The 26526-nt window shown below is 36.4% G+C and overlaps 2 protein-coding genes across 3 annotated transcripts; one reads left to right on the top strand and one right to left on the bottom strand.

Annotated features, from left to right (window-relative positions):
• Positions 1 to 1611: 1611 nt before the first annotated feature.
• On the bottom strand, positions 1612 to 15661 carry fhip1ab (FHF complex subunit HOOK interacting protein 1Ab). The gene is made up of 13 exons (XM_026199813.1): positions 15128 to 15661; positions 12209 to 12238; positions 11805 to 11992; positions 10941 to 11660; positions 10319 to 10477; positions 9844 to 9930; positions 9591 to 9758; positions 9369 to 9448; positions 6461 to 6666; positions 4560 to 5522; positions 3287 to 3465; positions 2276 to 2396; positions 1612 to 2195 (listed from the first exon to the last, which is right to left on the bottom strand). Exons 3-13 carry the CDS (start codon positions 11907 to 11909, stop codon positions 1984 to 1986), a joined length of 3000 nt encoding a protein of 999 aa, XP_026055598.1. The 5' UTR covers positions 11910 to 11992; positions 12209 to 12238; positions 15128 to 15661; the 3' UTR covers positions 1612 to 1983.
• Positions 15662 to 16268: 607 nt separating this feature from the next.
• On the top strand, positions 16269 to 26050 carry wu:fy63c09 (SH3 domain-containing protein 19). Of its 2 annotated transcripts, XM_026199812.1 has the most exons (16): positions 16269 to 16625; positions 17932 to 17971; positions 19302 to 19342; positions 19441 to 19486; positions 19908 to 20040; positions 20131 to 20302; positions 20417 to 21229; positions 21266 to 21337; positions 22184 to 22251; positions 22370 to 22425; positions 22505 to 22682; positions 23606 to 23686; positions 23775 to 23947; positions 24293 to 24498; positions 24609 to 24682; positions 25369 to 26050. In XM_026199812.1, exons 1-16 carry the CDS (start codon positions 16556 to 16558, stop codon positions 25480 to 25482), a joined length of 2337 nt encoding a protein of 778 aa, XP_026055597.1. In that variant the 5' UTR covers positions 16269 to 16555; the 3' UTR covers positions 25483 to 26050. The 2 variants fall into 2 exon arrangements, with proteins under 2 accessions (XP_026055597.1, XP_026055596.1); XM_026199811.1 differs by having other exon boundaries at positions 16270 to 16625; positions 20417 to 21337.
• The last annotated feature ends 476 nt before the right edge of the window (positions 26051 to 26526 follow it).

The following is a 26526-nucleotide window of genomic DNA, read 5'->3' as shown; positions in this document are numbered from 1 at the left end:
CAACTAATGTGTTTTCGGTCATTTTTAACCAGTTCTATTGTGTTTAAGCCTCCTTTTGTATTCAATAACTGATCGTCGAATTGACCCACATTGTTTTTTCGTGCAATTTGTCAAAAATAAACACTATTAAAAACACTAAAGATTCTTGTAAAAGAGAACACCTCTACTGTAGATGGTCATAGACAAAAAAACATAAAATATGTGAGAAATGTAATAAATCCCATCTATTTTATAGTGTTATTTCTATTGTGTTAGTGAATAATTTGACCATATTTTGATATTTTTATGTTTCACAGACACAAAATATGTTTTTGTCACTGTAGGATTGTAGGAGGAAATAACTACAAGTATAAACAGTACCTAATATTATTTGGACTTAGTGTAGTGTAAGTAGTTTTTATTGCTATTTGTACATCCCAATGTTTTATCGTTATGTTCTTTTCTTAAACCTTCGTAATGGTAGAATGAGTTTATCATATTTATTCAGTGCTGCAAGAGACTAGTAATTGAGATCTCAAAAACCACCTTTGACAGATTATTAATTTTATTATTATTTTTGGATTGCGAAACCCAACTACAGTGGATAAAGAAAGAGCTTCAATTTCGAGTAAAATTTGAGTCTTAAATTTCATAAATTCACATGTATTTCATTTATTTTAGGCTTTGACAAGCTACAGCAATGGTCTTCCGTTGTTTATCGGCCTCTTTAATGTTTTTCAGATTGTTGATTTTTGGCAAATTGCACAGAATCCAGTGGGGCTATGTTTAACCCCAACACAAAAGTCCTAACAAACTCTGTACAGCCTTCCCAAAATGCATCTGTGTGCTGAAACTTTGCATGCATATGCATGACCCTAAAAGAAAAATGTTCACCAAATTTGAAGCAGAAATAAACTTTTTAAGCAGTATTTCGAGCAGTTTGAGTATTTGAAGGTGGGTCAATTTGACCCAACACAAAATTAGTAACAATTCTCAGCACAGCCTTTCCAAAATACATCCATGAGCTGAAAATGTGCATGAACATTCATAACACTAAATGAAAAACATACACCAAATTTCAAGAAGAAATTAATAGTTGAATCAGTATCTTGAGTCATTTAAAATACATATGAGGGTCAAATGAACCCCAACACAAAAGCTGTAACAAACTCCGTATAGCCTTTCCAAAACAAATCCATGTGCTGAAATTTTGCATGCACATTCATGGTGCTAACTGAAAAATATCCACCAAATGTCAAGAAGAAATAAGTATTTTAACCAGTATTTCAAGCAGTTTGAAAATTTGAGCTTGGGTCAGTTTGACCCAACACAAAGTAGTAACAATTTTTATGCACAGCCTTTCCAAAACACATCTGTGTACCTAAACTTTGCATGCATGTGCATGATGATAAATTAAAAATATCCACCAAATTTCAAGAAGAAATAAGTAGTTTAACTGGTATTTTGGGCAGTATTTTTTTTACAGTTTGTAAAATAGAGTGTGGGTCAGTTTTGACCCAACACAAAAGCTGTAAAGATTTTTGTACAGCTTTTCTAAAACACATCTGTGTGTTGAAACCTTGCTTGCACATTTATAACCCTAAATGAAAAATATTCACCAAATTTCAAAAAGAAATAAACAGTTTTAACCACCATTTCGAGCACTTTAAAAATGTAAGCGTGGGTCAATCTGACCCAACACAAAAGTTGTAATAGTTTTTGTACAGCCATATCCATGTGCCATGCACATTCATGATGCTAAAAAAATATCCGCCAAATTTCAGTAAGAAATAAAGAGTATTTCAAGCAGTTTTTAAAAATCAGTGTGGATCACTTTGACCCCAACACAACAGGGGATTGAATTTCTATAAAATACCCACACATTGGCTGCTTGAAATCACTAACCGTCCATAAGAAATGAATGAGAAAATGTCCAGAGATGTCTGCATTTGATTATAGCTGTGATCTGAACGGGAAACTCACGTTTCGTGAGTGTGAGGTGTGTTACTCCTCCGCAGTTCGCTCAGGTAATATGGAGTGCTCTTGTGCGATGGCCGCCAACTCCTTCAGGAACTCAGCGAACAGAAACGTAGTGAACACTCTGTTCCGCAGGTTCGGAGGGATTTTGGGACAGGGAGGAAGAGGTGTGTGTGGACGACCCGAGACATGGCCATTCAGGAACCAGCCGGCATTTTCTTGCAGGTGGACTTCTCGCTCTGACAGGAGGAGAAAGAAGATGGTTTCAGCTTGATAAAACAGAAAGACAATCAAACAATCGGGACAGGACGATGCACACCTTGCTCTTTTAAAGCCTGATCTTTGAGCAGCAGGAACTGAGCGGCTTCACAGACCAGCTCAGGGAAATCTGGATTGGACGCTGCATATTGTTCAATCTGACAAGCCACCGACAGCAGAACCTGAGACGAACACACAAGATCAAGTTCAGATATAGAGCACCACATCATCTTATATTTTTAAATGAAAAAAAAAAAACTTGCAAATAACTAATAACAAATAACTAAAAATAACGAAACTAAAGTCAAGTCTGAAGCTTGATAGAAAGTTTATAGACATATTTATGAATCACACACACATTCATAAAAACGTATATTTAAGGCAAAAATGTAAAAATAGAATTAAAATGGCAAATATAAAACAGTAATTTAAATGTAGACTTCTTATGAATATTAATTGAGTATTGATTATTGAAGTTGTTGCACACTGTGTTGCATTAAATGTGCTTTTAGGAAAACAAGAAGTTAGGTGCTGATTATAATTTAAACTGTTTAAATATAAGGTTTAAATACTATTATAGATACTTTGAACTGGTCTTTTTCTTTATTTTTTTATTGAGTGTTTTAGTGATTATATGTGCTTTTGTCTTTTTTTCTAATTTTTTTTCTATATAGCTTTAAATTATTTTTGTTTCAGTTTAAGTATTAGTAGTTTTAATACTTCGACTTTAAACTTTCAATATACATTTTTAAAAACTAAATCTAGACTCATGAGTAAATGCTGAATGCTGAATGCTGAATGATTTTTACCATTAAATTTAATTTTGTAAATGTAATATGTAAAAATACAACTTTTGTTATTTGTTATTTAAAAAAAAACAAATAAACAAGCCCGGCACAGGTAACAAAAAGTAACGCAGAAGTAACATAAAGCATTACTTTCAATAAAAAGCAACAAAGTAACACAATTAGTTACTTTTGTTATGGAGTAAAGCGATACTGTATTCATTACTTTTAAAAGTAACTTTCCCCAGCACTGTTTATGATAATATTTTATAAACAGAGTTCTGTACCTGATAGAGTGAGCGTGTGCCGGTCTGAGACGCAGGTCTGGTGTTCAGGATGAATCCTCGCAGCAGAGGTTGTGGATATGTGGCCAGCTGCGCTAAAATCCCCGTAAGCAGCAGGTTGACTTCAATGGAGTTCTCCAGCATGTTCTCCAGACGGGACAGCAGGACGCTGATGAACGGCCCTGAGGAACCACACATGCTTTGATTATTTGATTCAAAACGAACATTTGCTACAACTCAACAGTGCTTCATTTCTGAAAGTGAGTCCTTGCTGCTTCCATATCATTAATGTAATCTCTGTTAAAGCCCAACTGAACTGTTCTCTAGACTCAAAAGAGCATCTGAGCTTGGAAAACATTAACCAGATAAACCGAATACTGAATCAGATCTGAAATAAAGCACCTCTAAACGCAATCAAAATACCTCAGACTCTTCACAGGACTCTACTTTTAACTGTGCGACTCAAGAATGTCTCAAAACTGAATTTCCACCATCTTTAAAGCTGTTAAACTACTGTATCAAGTTTCTAAGTCCTTTGAATGATCAACATTTTTAAAACATTGCTGTTTCTCACTCGATCTCCTCGTGTCTTCTGTCTCTGATTGAGAGTTTAGAGTGTTTTATCCAGTAAAAGCTATTTTAGTGTTACTGTAGAAACTTCCAGCTTCGGGTTGAGCTTCTCGTGTCAAATCTTTCCTGATTTTGATCAAGTAAAGGTCAGAATAAGGTCAGTTATATCTCCAGATGAACTCTTACTGGACTGAAGCAGCTCAGCTTTACTTGATTCTCCATCAATCATGTTTTAGAGTCTCAAATCTGATCCTCAGGATCTTTTGAGGAGCGTTTGTTTCCAGAAGCTTTACTTTCACTGTTCCTCAGCAGAGGAAGGATCTTCACAAGCCTCTTCAGGAGCTTTGATTTCTTCAGCTCTTAATCACTGAATTATATGTGAGGATTATTTACATCTCATCGTACTGACATATATAGATCAATTTATATCAATATCTGCTCTACTGTTAGAAAGATCTCATTGATTTACATCACAAGCAACAGAATTCCATCATAAAAATATCAGCATCTGCACCAAATTGAATAAAATCAAACAGTTCTTTCCTCTATATTCTTATTATAAACCTTATGAGCCATAAAACCCTGATGGATCAAATAAGGTACCAAAAATAGAAGACATATGCACACTCTTGCCTAAAGGTTCAATAAACTCTTTCATATTCTGACTCATCAATCATTCCAAACCACATAAAACCTCACGACTGACCTGTAAACGAGATCCCATGTTTCCTGCTCTCGGCTTTATTCGGGTCTTCATCTGTATCGTCTTCACCCTCACACTCCTCACAGAAGCAGTTGAAGTCCAGCTCCTCCTCCTCGTCCCCATGCAGGAGATCCTGCAGCCGCTGGAGCTGCTCTTCATCCTCCACGACAGAGTCTTCCTCTCCGCCCAGATCCCGAATCAGCTCCAGACACTGAGAGATGAAGTCGTCTCCCGCGGCTTCGGCCGTTTTGCTCTCATTGCAGTTGTGGTCCAGGTGCGCAACATCGCCGTCTAATTCCAGTGTCTGCTCCTCAAAACCACGTCCGTTCACAATCGGATCGGATTCTGGATGTTCCGCGTGGTTTTGGTTTGGTGTGCGATTAGTGTGCATCAGATTGTTGTTTACGTAGTGATTGTGGGTTGCTTTATTCAAGCCGTTTTTGACGAAAATCCGCCGGTCGTCGCAAGCATCTTTTTGCGCGATCAGATTATAAACCAACACGTCGTCCTGAAATTCCGACTCCTCTATATAAGATCCTTTAATCAGCATGATGGCATTTTTACGCATTTCCTGAATGTGTTTCGGGGGCTCGTCCGGGACGTCGGGCGTCGGTTCCCTGTCAGGCGCGGCGTCGTACGTATCGTCCCATTCCAGCTCGAGTAGCGTCCCGACTCGCTCGCGGTCGCCGGTGGAGCTGGTTTCCGAAGGCGGATGAGGAGTCGGCGTTTGAGGAGGTGGAGTAGAGCGAGGAAGACGCTCATCCTCATCCTCGTCCTGATACTCGTCCGGGGATGGATTGAGACCATCGTACGGAGCCGACCACACGTCGCACGCTTGGACCGTCGTACAGACGGATCTGCGCGCATCATACAGATACTGAAGATAGTTCTTGTGCATAAGCGGCTCGGAAGCATTTATTCGGGAGCATCCGACGGTATCTCCGCCTGAGAACAGATCCTCCATTCCTGAAGAGGCAGAGAAGAGATTTAGGACTGAATTAGTGACAAATTAAATTTGAAGATAAATGGTTAGTTTACCCGAAAAAAAGGAAATTCTGTCATTAATTACTCACCCGTAAGTCACTCCAAACTGTACGATTTTCGTTCATCTTCGTCATCGAGACAAATTGTTTAATAAAGTCGTTACTCTCGTTTTCATTGCATACAAAAAGTAATCTCGTAGCTTTGTGAAATTACGGCTAAACCTCTGATGTCACATGGATTATTTTGACAATCTCCTTGCTACCTTTCTGGACGTTGATCGTGGTAAATGCATTTCTGTCTATGGGAGGGTCAGAGAGCTCTCAGAATGAATAAAATTATCTTAATTTGTGTTCTGAAAATAAACGGTGTTACAGGTTTGGAACGACTTGAGGGTTAGTAATTACTGACAGAATTGTCACTTTTGGGTGAACAATCCCTTTAAAGAGGCATCTAATATGCCACTTTTAACAAGATGTAATATTGGTGTTGGGTGCCCCTAGAATATGTCTGTGAGGTTTCAGCTCAAAATGCCCCACAGATCATTTTTTTTATAACATCTGGAAAATGTCATTTTTGGGTCTAAAAAAGAGCTGGTTTGGTGTGTAATGTGTATCACTTTAAATGCAGATTGAAACGTATACGTCTCTTCTGAATATAAAAGACAAAGTACATCTGCTGAGGGCTGAAACTATGGCAGTGCAGAGCTGTCAATCAGTCGCCATTATTAGTGGTGAGTTTTTATCAATTCAATGCAGCCTTGCTGAGCAGAAGAGACTTCTTTCAAAAACATTCAAAAACCTCATTGACTGCAAGCTTTTAAATGGTAGCGTATGTAATGTTTTGTAAATTACCATTCATCTCAAATTAACTATGCCTTCCTCTCTAATTAAAGTTTATATGAGACTAATGAAGACCATTACCCATGTTGCCCCTCAGCAGTCCCTCAGTGACCTTTGACCAGAGGATGTAGTCGGGTTTGGGTGTCTGCGGTGGAGAAGAGCAGGGTTTGGGAATGAAGAAGGAGGGTGTGAGCGACAGCAGTGCAGATGCAGTGATGGAGTAACAGTCTCTCTCTCGCAGCCGCAGTTTCTCAGCGTGCGTCAGGTGAGAACACGGGAGCAGATACCTGCACGAGCAAACATGGACAAGGGTCTGGTCAGATCCCACCCACAACACAGCCATTGGTCGGACTGACAGACAGTCCCGCCCCCAGACTCACACCATTGGTTGAGTCAGTGTTACTGTCTCAGGCTGCTGAGCATCTCAGTGTTTTGAATGTGCAGTTACACTATTTAAGAAGTCCGGCTAGGAAACTATCAACCTACAAACGGCTTACATATAGATAAGAATAATTATAAGTATACTAAGGCCTATTTAGCTGAGAGCAGGAGAGTAGTTTTTCTATCGCTGTTAAAAGATTAATCGCGATTAATCGCATCCAAAATGAAAGTTTTTGGTTGCATAATATGTGTGTGTGTGTGTGTGTGGTGTGTATATTTATTATGTATAAATAATAAATAAAGACACACAAATACAGTATATATTCTGAAATATTTACATGTATATATTTATGTTCAAATAATTTAAATTATATCTAAATATAATTATTATAAAAATGTAATATGTTTTTTTATAAAATTTACACATGCATGGGTGTGTGTGTATGTATATATATATATATATATATATATATATATATATATATATATATATACACGCACACACACAATACACACACACATATAAATTGTAAACAAAAACTTTTATTTTGGATGCGATTAATTGCGATTAATCGTTTAACAGCGCTAGTTTTAACACAGCAAAAATTTGACACAAAATGAAACCTTTTTTACCCATCATTTTAATAATTTGATGTTTTTTGGCACATCATTAGGAATAGTTTTTAGTATAATAAAATCATGTTTTAAAAATTACATTTTATTTAAAATTATAAAAGCTAAAACCAAAACAAATTAATTTACAATTTACTTTAACATTTGACTATTTAGCAGATGCTTTTATCCAATGATTATTGCTGCAAATAATTTCATGAAAAAAATTATGATTTAGTATTTCAGTAATTTTGTGGAGTTATAAGACAGTTTTATAAGTATATAATCATGTAATAAAAAATATGATTGATCATAAAAAGTCATTTAATTATTTGCTAAATGGAAAATGATTACATTTAAATGTAAAAAGAGAAAATTCTGAATTTTGCATTTAAAATTTTTTTAATTATTAACTAAAATATGTTTAAATAAATGTAATATATTTTTATAACATACTGTACATTTATTTATTTTATTTATTTAGCAGACGCTTTTATCCAAAGCAACTACTGCTGCAAACAATTTTGTGATTCATAACATCAACATCATAACATTATGGGAAGTTTTAAGTCATCGCTATATTAAAATATAATCAAATATTTACAAATATAATTAAAATGTAAAAAGTGAAAACATGACTTGACCGTTTTTTTAATTTAGATATCATTTTGGGATAATTTAATGAAAAAAGTCATAATAAAATGATTTAGCAATTTATGAAGTTGTAAAAGAGCTTTAATTAAAACCTAAATACAAGCCAAGTGGAGGATGCATTAAAAGTTTGATGTTTGAGTATCTGGAGCTTAAACTGCAAGTCAACTCAAAGACAAGTCAATTTCTATAGCACATTTAAATGCAACAGAGTTACGCCAAAGTGCTGTACAACAAAACACAATATAGCATAAAAGCATAATTGGAAACATTCATTATATATGCATATAATCAGAGCAAACTGACATCAAAACATTAAACAGACATTAATCAAATTCCAGAGAAAACAAATAAGATTTGAGAGAGTAGACTTAAATTGAAGGAGCAAGTGTCATATTTACAGGCAAACTATTCCAAAGTTTAGGAGCTGAAAAAGCCCGACCACCCTTTGTTTTACAGCGACAACGTGGGACAGTTAAGAGAAGCTGATAACTCTTTGAGGAGAGTAAGGAATCAGAAGGTCACTAATATATTTTGGTGCAAGACCAGATAAAGACTTAAAGACAGCTATTTTAAAATCAATTCTAAACTTCACAGGGAGCCAATGCAAAAATGTGGTCCCTCTTTTTTGTTCCAGTAAGGAGCCTCGCTGCAGCCTTTTGGACAATTTGTAGATGAGAAATCGGTGTTTGAGGCAGGCCACAGTGAAGGGAATTACAGTAATCCAGGCGTGATGTTATGGAAGCATGGATTACAGTCTCCAGATCTTTGTGAGGCAAAAACTGTTTCAGTTTAGCAATTGATCTCAAATGGAAGAAGCTGCCCTTTACCACTGTGCTAATTTGTTTCTCAAAGTTGATTAACGAATCAAATGTAAACCCAAGATTTCGTTCATGGGTTTGAACATTGGCAAAGAGAGACCTAAATTGAAAACAGATAAAGTCCTAGAGTGGCAGGGTTTTTGCTTTCGTTTAATTGCAAAAAATTATTAGCCATCCAACCTTTTATCTCCTCAAAACAGTCATAGAGCACATCCAAAGAATCACTGCTGTCAGTTTTTGCTGGAAGATAGAATTGTGTATAATCTGCATAGTAGTGGTATGAAATCTTATATTTATTAAAAATGGCACCCAAGGGAAGCATGTAAAGTGAAAAAAGAAGAGGGCCTAAAATGGATCCTTGGGGCACACCGCATGACAAAGGAGCTGACGAAGAAGAAAACTTCCACATGTTTGAAACTAGCTGGTACAATTCCATTTGCTAAAGAACTATTAATGATGGTGGACGTTTACATGTTTTAAATCCATATTTCATCTCTACAGGAAGAGGAAGAGGATGCAAATACCTGAGAATTAACTGCAGCATGACATCTTCACAATACAGACCAATCAGAGTCCGGAACAGAGCCAGAGAGACGGTACCGAGCTGGAAACACACACACACACACACACACACACACACACACACACACACACACACACACACATAAATGAACACCATGAGCTTTAATCAGTGACCATCACACAAACACACACACACACACACACACACACACACACACACACACCTGAAACGGCGTGTTGATCCTGCTGACCAGCGTGTCCAGGATGCTGACGTTGTCATGGCGATATCGGAGGATGAAGATGAGGAAGGTCTGGAGGAGGGCGGAGTCAGAGATGCTGCGCAGGAAGAGCTCCAGATACGCTGTCGTCGTCATCACTTCCTCCAGAGTCAGCTGACCAATAAACAAACAGCAGCGTTCATAGAGAGATCGGACTGACCAATCACAGCTGTCCAAACACAAACACACACCCACTCACCTTATGAAGCGCAGGAGCCATGACAGGAACGAGAAAACCATTGTAGATGTAGCCCAGGAGCTGATCTCTGATAGAGCAGTGAGCCACCTACACACACACACACACACACACACACACACACACAACATACAGATTTACTTAATCCGTGTCATTGAAATCAATGTTTTATACCTCATACAGACAAAACAATGACCAATAAAATACAAGCTGTCATGTGGTGTCACAAAGGTTTTATTCTGAATTAAATGAAAGATCAGATGTTTTACTCAACCTTGACCTCAACATAATTAAGTCCAGCTATGAAACTATCAACCAAAGAAAGTCTTACAGGTAGTTACAAATAATTATAAATACATCTGACAATAATAAAAATAATTTACAATAATTAAATAAGAGTGATTTGGTTTCCTCTCAGAGTAAATAAAACATAAAGGCTTTGTGTGTATCCATGTGTGTGTGTGTGTGTGTGTGTTACCTTGCACACAGTGCTGCAGAAGTGCAGTGAGTTGAGGAACTGTAACAGCGCTGGAAGCTGCAGCCAGTCGTGTCTCTCCAGACAGAACCAGCCCTCGCTGTAAACCTCCAGTTTAGCCGGCAGACCCGAATACAGACCGCTGAGACCCGTGGCCAACACCTACACACACACACATTAAACACACACATACCTTCTCATCTATATGACACATGTTTCCTGTGTAAAACACACCACTAAGGTGTCTTGATTGTTTATTTTGTGTTCAGCAGCACAGCGGTTTATTTGGGTCAGAGAAAAAACACACCACCCATAATCCTTCAGCAAAAACCTGCACACACAATCCTGTGACTGGGATTAAAACCATAACAGATTAATACATATGAGACAGAGCGAGAGAGAGAGAGAGAGAGCGAGAGAGAACACACACACACACACACACTCCATCATAAATTTCACAGAACTCCTTACTATTCATTTAATGAAAACTAGATGCTAATATGAATTGATTGTTTTTGTGCAGCTATTCAAATCCAAACCATTTCTCCCTGAACACAAACACTGAGAACAAATCACAAAAAAGTCTTTCTAAATAAACAGCACGTGGTCAAATCATATTCCTCACCGGGCAGAAGTATGTGTTCTCCACGATGTGTTTGGCCACCAGGGCGTTCTGAGAAGAGAGGCTCATGATGAGGGTGAGGGCGTCTCTGGCCTGGGCACCCACCGTCCCGTCACGGTGGATGAACGGGATGAGCAGAGAGAAGAGTAGGAAGTTGGCGGCTCCCTGATCCTGACTGCTGTGGAAGAACAGCTCCAGAACGGAGGCTTCCTTGACCAGTGCATGGCACAGCTGATGCAGCAGAGACACCAGCTCCACCTCCACCGCAGAGCTGTTGGGTCCCATGGCGCAGGTGAGCCCTGCGGCAGAGCTGCTGCTTTTGGGCCCCACGGTGCAGGAGGATGAGGGCCCCATGGTGGAGGAGTTGGAGCAAGCAGACAGCAGCATCATCAGAGGTTTGAGGATGGGTTTGTGGTGTAGCAGCGGTTGTTTGGCTTGAGCCACCAGCATCTTGTACATGCGCAGCTGCTCCAGCTTCATGTCGTCAGTGAACTCGCGCCGCAGACTCCACAGAAATAGCTTTTCCATCACGTTCTCCACCACCACGAACTCCAGGATGGTCCCCATGGCCCCACCCTGACCGCTCTCTTCCTCCATTAGCAGGAAGAGCATGTGCTCCACGTAGTTCTGCACGGCACTCGCCTCGTCGCCGGGGATCGGACCGAACCGGAGAGCAACGCCACTGGCACGAACCGGATCATGCTTCTCCAGGATCCTCAGAACCTTACCAAACAAAAGAGAGTTTACTGAGATTGACTAACAGTGATTCAGCCTCATTAATATTCTATATCTATCTATTTAAAATAGATAGATAGATAGATAGATAGATAGATAGATAGATAGATAGATAGATAGATGTTTATATACCTGTGTCCAGTGGTTTTTGAAGACGATCATACATGTTTCTGGGTCAACGCCCTTCAGGGTCAGCGCTCGCCCTCCGTTATTACCGGAGACCACCGAGGCCAGCATCCCGACAGAGAGTGGGCGGAGCTAGACCATCATGCAGCTCTGATGGGCGTCACTCTCTGTCTCGGGGCATCTCAGCACAGGACCTGCAGGAGGAAGAGTGACTGCTTCACACAGCTGACATGAAGATCACAGAGAAACGGTCGCAGTAAACATCTGATATGTTCATGAGAAGGGCTCTAGTTCTGCACTTCTAGAACAGGAAGAGTGCTGCGGTTCCACCCTAAAGCAGCGCACGCTAAAGGGTGGAGGCCCCTTCTCCGACATTCCCAACATTCCACAGCATTCCGAGGAATTCTTACCTCAGTGCAGCCATGGCAGCTGGACAAGCACTGAGAACGAGAGAGAGAGAGAGATTTAGGCAGCGGCTGCTTGCACTAAGTGTCTATCGTAAATGTTTAGAGATTTTGAGCTTCAAGCGTTTTGTGTTCCATAGACTCTTGTAAATAACCCCTTTTTGTTTTCTAAAAAAACGCCCAAAATGTACACAGCTTACATATGAAATATCCCATAATGTAAATAAGCTGTCACAAAATAAGAATATGTGAATAACTCCATTTTGACAAAAATGTCAGATAGAACCTTAACCTCAGAGCAATTAATTCTATTTGAACTATGTTTAAATAACAGGATTTTCTCTTATTATACCACTTATTATTGTAAATATTGGCAATCTCTACATCTCGGTATTGTAGTACATTATATAACAATATCCAATAATAACATATTGAGTTCCATTATTCTTTTAATTGCTCAGCAATAGTTGCTTTGCAGTGAATGGGTGCCGTCAGAATGAGAGTCCAAACAGCTGATAAAAACATCCCAATAATCCACAGCACTCCAGTCCATCAGTGAACATCTGGAGAAGACAAAACCTGAAACAAATCCAGCATTAAGATGATTTTAACTCAAACACATAGAGTCTATAATCATAATAACACTTCCTGTAGTCCACTGTTATTTCCATGTAAAGCTGCACTGAAACGATCTGTATTGTATAAAGCGTTACAGAAGTAAATGTGACTTGGGTTCAAACCAGAGTTCAGTTCATCAGACAGAGAAATCCAGCAGACGGATCTGCGAGTGAACTAATCTGATGCTCGGCGTTACGAGTCCTGATAATCAGCAGAAGACAGCGCTGTGATTTCATTTCCTGCAGGAAAGAGATTATTGACGCACAGCAGTAACATGTGCACTGAAGTCAACATGAGACTCATTCCGTCTTACTGTGAATAATTCCTAAGTGCATGTTAAAATTATATTTTATATATAACATTATATTATATATATATATATATATATATATATATATATATATATATATATATAATATATATTTCTTAGAGCATGTTAAAATAAATACATGCAAAAATAATAAATTACATATGATATCAAATATTATATATTTCATAGTGCATGTTAAAAATAAATACATGCAAAAAGATATAATATATATAGCATAATATTATGTATATAATATATTTCTTTGAGCATGTTAAAAATAAATATATACAAAAATTATAAATTACATATACTGTCAAATATTATATATTCCTTATTGTATGTTAAAAATAAATACATTAAAAATGATATCATATATATAAAATGCTATATTTTATATATTTCTTAGAGGATGTAAAAATAAAACTAATAAATTACATATACATATATCTTAAAAAATAAATACATGCAAAAATTATGTAAAATATATAAATGTATATTTTATATATAATATATTTCTTAGTGCATGTTAAAAATAAATATACAAAATAATAAAATATACATAATATCACATATTATATATTCCTAAGTGCATGTTAAAAATAAATATAGAAAGTATTAAAAAATATATTAAAAAACACAACTTGGCTATTATCACCAATCTTTCACCATGCAAACAATTCCTGATGAAATAAATCATTAAATCTCATGCAATATTCAGTTTCACTCAAATACATGGCACTGTGTTCGCAATATAGATCTGTCTTGTGTTGCTTTGAATTCAGTTGAATTAAACATTCCAAACTGAATGTGATTGATGAATAGAAATCAAGTCAGATAAAATAAAACAAGGAAAAGGTTCAGATAAACAGAATAATGATACTGTACAAGTACTGTACCAAAACCCAGAGAAACTGGAAACCGCCAGGAAGATTAATCTCTGTTTCTGTCCCAGTTTGCAGATGATCTGAGTGTTTGCAAAGCTGATTTTACATCATTTACACATTTTTATCAGGTCTTCGTCTGATTAGTCACTTGTCAGTTCTTCTCGTGTTCACAGATATAATAATCACGAACTATAATCATGATCCAGTCACCATCTTCATGTTTAACGCTTGATCTGTTGAACTGATTTTAACTTGTTAAGAGTGTCTTTCAAACAAACACTACTTGCTTTGAGATTTTGTTATTTAATGAAAGAGTCTTATTATAGTTAACAAAAACTAAAACCATCAAAACATTTACGTCCTACGTCCTAAATACTGAAATAATATATATCTTTAGAAAATAGAAAAATCTATATTATTTTAAATATATTTATATAAATATATTATACATATATATTTTGAAAAATAAAATGAAAAATACATATATAAATATTAAAATTAAATACTAAAAACTCGTTTTATTTCAGTTAGTTGTTATTTTCATTAAGTCTATGTTGATCTACTAAATAACTAAAACTGGAACAAAAATAGAATAAAAAATAGACATATTTTAAATAAAAATAAAAAGACAAAATTACTATAATTTAATATATATAAATATAATATAATAAAAACAAAATTAAAAACAAAACAGAAAGCATATAAACAATAACTAATAAAATATTTAATTAAAATATAATAATGATACCCATGTAATGTTACGTTACACATATTCAACATTAAAATAAAAAAACAAATGCCATGAATGAGAAACAACTGAATATTATTATTATTATGACATGCATACATTTCATCACAAACACTTTATTAATTGATTTATTTATTTAGGTCTAATGCTGATGTCTTTTCTTCTAATTAATAAAACAGGTCGACATCTTTAACCAGTGCCTGGATCTATTTATATATATTTTAATGATCATTATTCAGCTGGAGAATTACTGAAAACTTCCACAATCATCAAAACATAATTATTTCAGAGTTCAGAGTCTTCTTAAATGTAATAAAGCACCTCTGAATCCTCTTTAATAATAGTAAAGCGGAGCTGAAACTCACCGGGGTTTGTCTCTGCTGTGTTTCCATCAGGTCCTGTAATCCTCTGAAGGATCCAGAATCCATAAAGTTTCTGTCTTACAAAACCTGAATAATAGTGAGAAAGTAGTGTGACATGAAACCCAGGCCTTCATGTGTCGAGAAATACTGAGAGAGCAGAACAGAGCAAAACACTCAGAGATTAGAGTGATTACAGCCCGTGTGTGTGTGTGTGTGTGTGTGTGTGTGTGTAAAGCCTGTCCCGTTAAAGCCTTTAATGACAGCTGTCAGTTGTTGTGTGCTCGTGATTTATAGACGTTATAACACTTTTATCTTCGAATAAAACAGATTTTTAAGGACAAGAGTTGACTTGGAGGTTCAGACATGCGCAGATCTCTGCTCTTTTCTGTCCATGGCTCATTGAAACAACAAATGTCTCATAAACAGTCGGTTATATTCATGTTATACGCTCGTTATTGATATTCGCATTAATATACACAGACCTAGGATACAAATGATTTGCATAAAATGCTTCGCGAAACAGAAAGGCGAGCAACAGCGCCACCGCGTGGCTGTAAATAAATGAATAAATAAATAAATAAGAATAATCTCTGTGTTCTGGGAACGTTCATTATTTAGGGCTCATTGTAAAAAAGAATTCTGTGCAGTTTCCCTTTCAAAGTCATTAAAAACATCCGTTTTGGGAATGTTTATATGGTCTAAGATAAAATATTTTGGTTGACACAAAAAAATAAAAAATAAAATAAAAAAAAAAAAAAAGAAAAAAAAAAACGCTAACCATCTGGTTATAAATGTAACACAACGTTCTATGAAGGTTCTCTTTTGAACGTCATAAAAACATCTCTGCAGCATTCTTTGGACGTTAACTGGGCCTGGTTATAAAAATAAAATCTGAATATGAATGAAAATGAACATATTTTTAATTTACATCCAGTGTTTTCATCCCTACATTGTTGAGTGTTCTGAGTTTTTAGCGCCTTATTCTAACATTCTAACACTTGGAAGATAAATAGCCTTTAGATTAAGACTAGAATTTGTTATTATGACTTTAAAAAAAGATTTTAAGATTTCAGGAATGTGAAACACAAACACTGCAGATCCACACAAACTCATCATCTTCGTCATCCTTATGTTGGAGCGATTGTTCGCTTTGGCTCCTCCCACTTCTCTTTCACATGGACACAGGGACTTCCTGTTGACGTTCGTGCGTCCTGACAATAAGATACTGATACTGAGTTTCTTCTTCAGGCGTTCGGAGAGAAAACAGAAACTGATTCATATGACAGTATCGAGCTCGAGCGCTCATCTTCCCGCCCGCTGGATTAGAAGTTCGATCGCAGTTGGAGCGACTTTCCTAAGGTTTTCCAAAGAGGAATGCCGTTCCGTTTGTCTTTGGTGTTTAGACGGTAAATAAGCCGTCTTTCTCCCGGTATGGCGGAGGCACGCGCCGAGGAGGACGAGGATCGGTTGCGCGAGCCCGGCGGCGCGAGACGGAGAGCAGGTGGGCGCGACATAACAAACAAACAAATAAAAATAAACAAATAATTAAACAAAACCTGTTTGTAATCAGCGCAGACCGCCGTCATAAGTTTCGTCAACGAGGAAATTGTAGGTTGACATGTATATACAAGGATTAGTTCACGTGCCACTTGTTTTTAGTTCTATCAGCGTAGTCAAAGTGTAAATATTTGTGATTCAAATTATATTAACTTGCTCATATAAACGCCATAATAATTATTAAATAATTGGGAAGTTATATATCTCATATCTAGTTGATGAATTGTAGTTTAAAATGTATAGCTATAAATTAATATTTTGTTTAAGGGACACATGCATTTTTTGTTGTTGTTTAGTTTTATTTGATTAAATCTGATTAAAAGTGTGGTAGGACAATTCTTATTATTTATTTTCTTCTTTTTTTTTTTGTAAATATTCCACGAGGTCGTAATGGTCATAAAATAATTAGTAGACTTATTTAATGATGTAAAAATTATTTATTTAATTATCACTTTGTTCTTGGGTCTTCATTTTAAACTTTGTTCAACAACAAAACTGTAAAAAAAAAAATAGTTTTATTTCATTATATTTAAACTGCACATGCACAATAATCATAAAACAAGTATCCATAATTATTTCATAATGTGTAGATTTTTTTAAATATATATATATATATATATATATATATATATATATATATATATATATAGAGGAGGCATATTATGTGTGCTCATTGTTGTGTATTAGTGTAAAATGAAGGAAGTTTATTTCTCATAGCTGGACTGTTGTTTCCTCTCTAAATGAAGTCTGACTCTGCTTGATCTGCTCCTGTAGCTCAGCTGTATTTCCTCTCACCTGTGTGTGAGATGTTAAACACAAATACAGCACAGTCTCCTGGAGGCTGGGCATTAACACAGAGAGCTGATTCATATTCATAATAAACCTGCAGCTCTGTCTGTGTCACGTGACTCACGATCATGTGATCAACATGAGCCCACCACACACACACACACACACACACACACACACACACACTACAGTAATGATACGGTCTGTTTCAGGGCTTCTGTGTCTCTGCCTCTGGTTTGTTGTAAATAAGACAAAAGCTGAGTTTCTCTGTTCAGTAATGAGTCTCCATCAGACAGCAGAGTCTCGGCCGTCAGGTTCATTCTGTAGAGCAAACATGAATAATGTGTTGAATCTGCTGTTGTCACCGCTGAACACTGTTATTAGTGGGTGACGTCCAGACAAACAGAGTCCTTTAATGATCCGTTCTGCCTCTGTGTGTGTGTGTGTGTGTGTGTTTGCAGAACATTCAGACAGAAACAAACCCGATCAGCGCCACTCCAGGTAAGCGCAAAGGTTTTGTTTTCCAAGGAATATAATCTATAAAATCTATAAAAATCATTTTTTAGAAACTTTCAGATTTTTTACTCTTACACACACTTAACTCTTTATTACAGAATAATAATAAGAAGAAATAGATCATAAACATGAAACCATTTATGCCATTTATTGTTTTTATTAAATTTTTTACAATTTATCATACATTATCTCATGCACTTAATTTCTCGTTATAGTAGTGAAAAATAAAAAGAAATTGATCATAAAAACAATAAAGCATTTATGGTGTTAGTGTTTATTTATTTAGACAACTTGGAAAATTTCCACCCACTTCACATTACAGCACTGAAATATAAACAGAAATAAATCCAAATATATATTCTTTGGAAAATGTAGTAAATAACTTCTAATTACAGCACTGTGTTTATATATATATATATATATATATATATATATATATATATATTTATTTATTATATAATATATATATAGTTTTCTTATTAAATTAGAATTTTTAAAGTTCATTTTAGTTTTTTTATTTTAGTTTTTGAAGTTTTAGTAATTTTGTGGTGGTTTTGCGATTATTTTATTTTTATATATTTATTTATTTTTTTGTTATTTTAGTACATCAAGATAAACTTAAATATCTGAAATAAAATGTATATTTTTTTATGGTTTTAATTTATTGTATTAATTTAAGTGTTTGTTTTTTTCAGTTAACGTTTATTTGTTTGTTTTTAACTGTGTAATTTACTATGTATGTATTTTACTATACTATGGATGTACTATAAAGAGAAATGCTAAAAAAAAAACTGAAAACTAAAAGCTTTATTTTTTTCATGCAGTTATGTCTAAATCTGGTGTGAAATTTGATCTGAAACGGAGGTTCTCTAGATTATAGGAACAAGTCAAAAACCAGTTTGTGTGTGTTCAGAGCTTCATCTGCTGGTGGCGAAGCTTTCGATCCATGACTGAACACCAGAGCAAACGCAGCACTAATGCAGAAAAACCTGTTACACTACAGCAGGGAAATATGATTAACGCTTTCCTCCAGAGAGGAATAGAGATGTCACGTCAAGCTGAGCTCATGCGTGTGTTAACCAGACACATCTAGGCTCTGTTTAATAACATACATTAATAGCAGATTTCTTGGCTCTTCTGCATGTGTTTGTTCAGTGTGTGTGTGTGTGTGTTTAATAAAAGTCTGTGAGGGTGTGGTGTGTGTTGTGTAACTGTGAAATGTATTTCCAGTCGTGTCACAGTTGAGAAAACTGGCCTTGAGTCATTGAATCAATGGAAAAAGACACTGAGTCCTTGTGTTTCTCTTGTGTTTCAGCCAAGGGCCGCTTTCCTCCATCAGAGCCGTCATCAAACGCAGTGAGTTCGTCTGCTGTAGCCTGTTTTTGGGGTGTTTTGTCTGTTCTGTCAGATGTTTGCATGTGAGTTTGTGTGTTTTTTTGTTGTAAACTGCGCAGCATCAGCGAGAACGAGCTCTCAGAGTGACCCTCAGCGAGACCGCAGGTCAGTTCTTGATTTTTCTTTCTCTCAACTGAGATTTTGCTTCATTTTTACTTTCACTTTCAAAATCAAGTCTTCTATCTGATCTCAAGCTCTTCGCTGATACTGTCGTCTGCCTTGTCACAGTACTGACTTGGGCTGATCTATTTTCATTGTTGATTTAGATAAACTAATTAAAAAAGCATGTGTGTGTGTGTGTATGTGTATATTTGTTATTTTTTTAGATGATGGATATTCTTTATAAAAGTTAAGACTCATCCACTGAATCGTTAAGACACGCCCCCACATGTCTATGTCACTCTGTGGGAAAGTTTTTCGTCTCGTCGCACAAAATAATGTTCTTTTTTTAGCAGCATCATATGACTTCTTTAACTTGTTTTGGAATCAGATTGAGAAAGGTCATGTTATGATTGTCGTTCGGCAGGCGTCCAGAAATCACCATCCTCTCTGCTGAACCGCTGCCATCCAATACATGGTTCCCAGGGGCTTCTGGGGCGTTTCCTCCAGCCCCGCCCCCGGCCCCGCCCACATGGGCTGCAAGCTCGGCCACAGTGCAGGTGGGTGGAGCTTAAAGAGGATGTGCATGTGTGGAATCCTTCGTGCATTTGCATATTGATTGATTGATTGATCGTGCTCCTCCTCTCCAGCTCCCGCCTCCTTCCTACGAGCAGGTGATCCGAGAAAAGAGCCGTGAGCAGAATCTTCACTCCTCCTCCTCTTCTTCATCTCCGCTTCCATCTTCTCGTCACTCCACCTCCACCATCGCCACGCAGACGGACACAAACTCCCCCGGCCCACAATCCTCTGCTGCTCGTCCAGGTTTGAAGAAATCACATCAGAGAAATAAAAAGAGAACAAGATATTTAGTTAGATAATGCATCATAATGTTTTAGGATCCAGTTTAAAATGTTTTCACCTGTTTAATTCCTGTAGTTCGTAAGCCCTCCAAACCCCCACGGCCCTCACTGCCCCTCAAACTTACAACTGAAGGGGACTGGTTTAATCGCAAAACACAGCCTCGAGAGGCTCTTCGTGAACAGTGTGGTGTCCAGACTGACTTCGATGACGTCGATGACATCATCGATGACATCTCTCCCATAGGCCCCGCCCCCCCTGCCATCACCTCCCCACAGATCAACCTGGATTCCCCAAGAGACCGGATGAAAGAGGAGCCCAGCATTCGTCCCAGACCTCGGCCGCGCTCCAGACTCACTTTACATCCCAGCGAGGACGTCCTGGACCAGCCGATGACGAGGGAGGTGAAAGTTCAGACTCTGGTGCGTCTGAAGGACGATGGGGCTGAGAATGTGTTCGCCGGGTTCGACGACGCTCCGTCGGACATCTCCAGCAAATACCTGCAAGACCTTCTGGAGGTGTTTGGTTCGGACGAAACACACGTGGAGCATGGAGAAAGTCGACAAAGCCATCCAAGCACTACAGAAAAAGAGGAAACTGTGGCCGTTTTCGATGCTCCATGCACACCTGAACCGGTAGAACCGATAAAAAGACCACAACCGCGACCTAGGACTCAAAAATCCAAACCCCAGCTCACCCCGAAACCATCCGTCTTTGAGGTTTTTGACTCCAGAGAACCTGCCACTGAGCAAAACCCCTCCAAACCCGTGAATCCACCGGTACCAGCACCTAGACCCCTTCTGAACAAACTCCAGAGTCCATCAGAGACCAGATCCGCCACACCGTCCCCGGTCGCCCGTCCTGACAGCGCTCCTCCCGGCCAGCAGGGGGCAGCGGTGGCCTCCACTCCATCCAAGAGAAGAAACTCAGCTGATCAAACTACAAACCCTCCAGTGAAGACATCGCCGGTGATAGCTGCTGACAGGAGCGCTGGGAAACGTGAGTGATGTCCAGTATATGGGTGGATTTCTAGTTTTCTTGCTAGTAGGGATGCATAGTTCGGAGGAAGATACCTAATTGCAATTTTTGCGCAAATTGCAGAAAAAAACGAATTGTGATTTTTCTGATACAAATTGTGATAGTTATAAATGCAATTTATTAAAAATGTTTGATTAGCTTGTATGCACAATTTGCAAAAAATGCAATAAAAAAAAAAATAGCTGCAGCTTCGCTGTCTCTTTGCGCAACTTCGCGAAATAATCTAATAAACAGAAAACTGCAATTGCAATATATTATATTCAAAATGCTGTTAAATGCACGTTTTGCTTTGCTTGTTTCTGGAATGCATAATTTAGTCAAAAATATGCAATTGTTTATCAGTGCTACTATAGTATAACAATAATAATTTGAATTATTTGTATTATTATTTTTACTGAAGTTAAATATTACACAAAGTTGTAGGGCGGCTCTGAATGAATGCTGGGTTCCTCTAATATTTCACTGTTAAATGAAATATGAGAAGTACATTTTACAGTAAAAAACGTAAAATTACCATGATATTTATGGCTGTGTAAATGTCTTTATTTTCAAGCATTTAATTATCAAGCTTTTATTTTGGTTTAAATCCACAGATCCATTAAAGCTTCTCTCTTGTGCATCAAAGCCGGTTTATACACATTCTTCTTTACGAGTTTGTGATGCTATTTGCCGCATGTTTCATTTCCAAGTGCACATTATACTGTAAGTGTAATTGTGAACTGAGACTCTGAATGCACTGGAGCGGATGTTAATTGATGTTAAAACGTAACTTTGCACAGCTTAATGAATGTCTGTGTTTTTATCTAGGCCCGTCAGTCCCCAGACTCTCCCGTCCACCTCCACCTGTGCTCAAAAAGACACCGCCCACCTCACAGGCGAGTAAAACCTGCTTATAAACCACCTTTATGAGAGGACGTTTCCCTATTAGAATGAGCTTTTAATGTTGATGATGACCGTGTGTGTGTGTGTCTGTGTGTGTGTGTGTGTGTTTAGGCAACGGTGGATGTTTTCAGAGCTCCTGACGCCTCCATTCCTTCTCTCCCTCCAAGGTACTGCAGTGTTTTTTTATCCAAAAATCAGTTGTGTTTTTATTTCCCATCTCTCATTCTCTCTCTCTTTGTGTCTCAGACCCAGTGGAGGCAAACTCCTCCCACTCCGCCCTCCTCCAATTAAAGTGACCAAACTTCCAGGCTCCGCCCCCTCCCCTGCTGTGACCAATCAGCTGTCAGGCAGCAGGGTGCCAAAGAGACGTCCGCCCCTCCCACCCCGCCCCAAACCAGGACATCCTCTCTATAAACGCTATTCTGTGAGTCTGTGTTATTTAAGGGTTAAGATTGTCATCATTTTCTCTCCATCCTGTCATTATAAACCTCTATGACTTTTCTTTTTTCATAAATTGAAAGGGAATTGTGATTGTGCGCTTTACTCCAAGTCTCCTGAAGCAGTGTGGTATTGTTAACTAAAAATAAAAATAAGACCATTAAAATGTATTTTAGAAAATTTAAATAAACCCTTAATAAAATAAAATATAATTCACTAAATATAAATAATTAAGAAAAATAACCATGAAAAAAGAATATAATAAAATTACTCAAACTTAATAAAATTAAATAAAATATTAATGTTATGTGAAACTTGTGAACCATGTCAACTGAAATTAAATGTTTACTCAAACTAAAACTGATATCAAAATGTATTAAAGCTAAATAGAGATAATAATAAAAAAATAAAAAAAGAACAATGCAATTACTGAAAACATTAAAATATAATAAAATAATTAAAGAAATATATTACACTTAAAATTACTCAGACTAAAACTGAAATTAAAAATTAATTACTGTATATCAAAATACATTTAAAAAAATTACTAAAACTAATATTAAAATGCTAACTTAAAAAAATATTTATATTAATAAATGCTATATTAGTATAACAGTTGTTAGTCTGAAGTTTAAGTTCTTAAATCTTGTAATTATTTTTCTTGTTGCTGTTGTTCAAATATAAAACCACATTTTTAGACACGCCTTTGGTTCTCACATGTCATGTGACCAATGATGATGCTGCAGTTTACTCAAAATACTCTGTTTCTTAAACAAAGCATCATATGCATTGCATGAATTTAGTGCATGTGACGATCCATCTGTGTGATTGTGTAAATCAGCAGCTCGCACACACATCTCAGGAGGTCTACGAATAAAACAACAGCTGCTTTGTGTGTTTGTGCATTAGAGCAAAGTTCTTCAAGGAGATGCAGAGCTGGAGAATAGCAGCAAAGAGCAAGAGGAGCCACCCGAGGAAACATCTCTGCATGTCAGTTCATAAACACACACACACACACACACACACACACATTATGCAAACATTGTAAACTGTCATGAAACATTATTTCCTGTTTCAGGAAGAAGAGCACCTGATTGTCCTGGATGATAAAGATGTCCCACAAACACCACCAGACACACTCCACGACCTCTGCTCGTCAGGAGAGGTCAAAGGTCAAGATGTGACTGTCAGTGAGCTTCTGCTGGACAAAGAGCCCTTGGAGCAGCAGATCCAACAAAACACACAGAACAGGTGAAATAATGAAAGAATAATGTTAACAGCTCCTCTCTTCCTCCTGTTCACTGTGGCACGTTTTGCTTCTGTTTGCATGTAAAAAAAAAATACAATAATAAACAAAAAAGCATAAAATTCTTAAAATAATATCTAATAATAAAAAGAAACCATGCAAAATTCATATCTACATGTAAAACATAAAGAATTAATTAATTAACGTGTGTATATACATATATAAATATATATATTTTAGTGCTGTGAAATGATTAATCGCATGCAAAATAAGTTTTTGTTTACATAAATTATTTCTATAATAAATTCATTGGTCATTAAAGACGATGTCTGCTGTGTCGCTCCGTCCAGGTGCGTCGTGGCCCGTTTTGCATTCGAGGGGGAGGAGGGGGAGCTGTCCTTCACTGAGGGTGATGTCATCGCTCTAGTGGAATATGTAAATGAGGAGTGGGGGCGTGGCCTCTTGAACGAAGAGACGGGAATCTTCCCACTCAGCTTCATCCAGCCTATAGAGGAAACCGAAGCATCCCCACTGAAACCAGCCATGGACTCTCCTGGTAAATAAACAGTCTCCATTTGAATATTCATTAGCCACAGACGAATCAGCAGTGCGTCATGCATCTGTAGTGTGTGATGATTGACAGGCCGTCTCTCTCTCTCTCTCCAGCGCCCCCTGCAGGAGCGAGAGGACGAGCACTTTATGATTTCACTCCTGAGTGTGAGGACGAGCTCTGTCTGAAGGTCTGTGTGAGAAAGCATATTTTAATTATTTATAAAATTAAGATATATTTGAAGGAATTAAAACACACACACACACACACACACACACACATATATATATATATATATGTAAATATATGTATGTATAATTTTATTTTATGAAAATATATATCAGCATGAATGAACATAAGATTAAGTGTATATTCATTTATTATTATTTTAGGAATGAAAATGTATTTAATATATTATACATTATATATAAAATTATAATGTAAAAATAAATATTGTAATTGTTTATACAGTATATAGTTACACACATACGCACACAAACAATATAATATTAAAATTAATTTAGTTAATATTTAAAACTATATTAATATATACAAAATTGCATTATTTTGTAATTTTAAAACAATTAAATATTGTAAATATATTGTAATTATATTTATCTGTTTAATTATATACTTGTATTATATAATATTAATAATATATATAATAATTATTAAAGATATAAATATATAAAAATAGAATTCAATTATAATGATTGATTGATTAATTAATATTTTATTATATATAATAAATAAATAATATTTAATAATACTAACTGAAATAAAATCTATTTAAATATTTGATTAAATATTGGTTTTATGTTATGGAAGTTCATTGGTAAAATGTGTGTGTGTGTGTGTGTGTGTGTGTGTGCGCAGGCAGGAGATGTGGTGTGTGGTTTGGAGGACATGGATGCTGAGTGGTTCCTCGGAGAATCCGGTGGGAAACGTGGCATCATCCCCAAAAACTACATTCAAGTGCTGGACCCCTGAACACACGTCGTCCTGTTACATGCCTGACGAGGGGTTCTGCATCGCCTTAATTAGATGTAATAGAGTTAAACGAGGTTAGTGAGGGGATCTCCTGTACTGTACTGACATGTGTGTGTCCAGATGAACTTGTTTAGTTTTAACCCACATTAAACTGATCAGTTATTATGCCTTGTGCTGTCTTTTTTTTTTTTTCATCATCAAGTCAAGCTTTCCTTCGAGCTCAGCAACTTTTCACACTTTCTGTACATTCAGTGACAGGATTCTAGACGCTTACTTTTTCCCACACTTTTAAACAAATTTACATGACCAGGCATTAATAATTTACTGCATAAGGATTTATAGTTTTTTTCTTTTTACTCAATTTCAGCATGATAAAGTATTGTAGAGCTTGGAATAACAAATAAATTGCATATTCATTATAAAAGTGGCCAAAGTTTGTGGTCAGTCAGACTTTACATTTTTAGAGGCTGCATTTATTTGGTCAATAAACTAAAAATGTTAAACATTACAATGTAAAACAGCTGTTTAGTCTGTGAAATATCTATTAAACTGTAATTTATTTCTGTGATGTGGATGTGGTCTCTTTAATAAGTTAATATAAATCCTCCATTGTTGTTTTGGATTTTGAACGCACCATAAATCAAAGAAAATCCAGCATTTTCAACTTTTTATAACGACAATGCTGCATACCATCGCATAAATGCGATTTTGACGCGCGACCGCATTAGCGACTTTCGACGAAAAATATTTTATATATATTTTAGTTAATATAATAATAAATTGTTTAAAAAAAAGGCAGAATTTGACATGTCACGAAAAATATTTTATATATATTTTAGTTAATATAATAATAAATTACGCTTTATAAAAAAAGCCAGAATTTGACGTCACGAAAAATATTTTATATATATTTAAGTTAGTATAATAATAAATTTACGTAAAAAAAAAAAAAGCCAGAATTTGACGTGTAACGAAAAATATTTTATATATATGTTAATATAATAATAAATTAAGTAAAAAAAAAAAAGCCAGAATTTGACGTGT

This window comes from Carassius auratus, chromosome 23 (genome assembly GCF_003368295.1).
Source record: "Carassius auratus strain Wakin chromosome 23, ASM336829v1, whole genome shotgun sequence".
Classification (NCBI taxonomy): domain Eukaryota; kingdom Metazoa; phylum Chordata; class Actinopteri; order Cypriniformes; family Cyprinidae; genus Carassius; species Carassius auratus.
Note: the sequence above shows the minus strand (reverse complement) of the source record. Positions and strands in the feature narration are given on the sequence as shown.

Bases quoted from the DNA above. Each gene is read 5' to 3' on its own strand.
- fhip1ab (XM_026199813.1), bottom strand. From the start codon at position 11,909: ATGCTGGCCTCGGTGGTCTCCGGTAATAACGGAGGGCGAGCGCTGACC. The intron at 11,661-11,804 runs GTATATAAACAT...TTGTTTGGTAAG, and splicing joins TCAAAAACCACTGGACACAG to GTTCTGAGGATCCTGGAGAA. The intron at 10,478-10,940 runs GTGAGGAATATG...GTGTGTGTGTAG, and splicing joins AGAACACATACTTCTGCCCG to GTGTTGGCCACGGGTCTCAG.
- wu:fy63c09 (XM_026199811.1), top strand. From the start codon at position 16,556: ATGGCGGAGGCACGCGCCGAGGAGGACGAGGATCGGTTGCGCGAGCCC. The intron at 20,041-20,130 runs GTGGGTGGAGCT...CCTCCTCTCCAG, and splicing joins CAAGCTCGGCCACAGTGCAG to CTCCCGCCTCCTTCCTACGA. The intron at 24,499-24,608 runs GTAAATAAACAG...CTCTCTCTCCAG, and splicing joins ACCAGCCATGGACTCTCCTG to CGCCCCCTGCAGGAGCGAGA.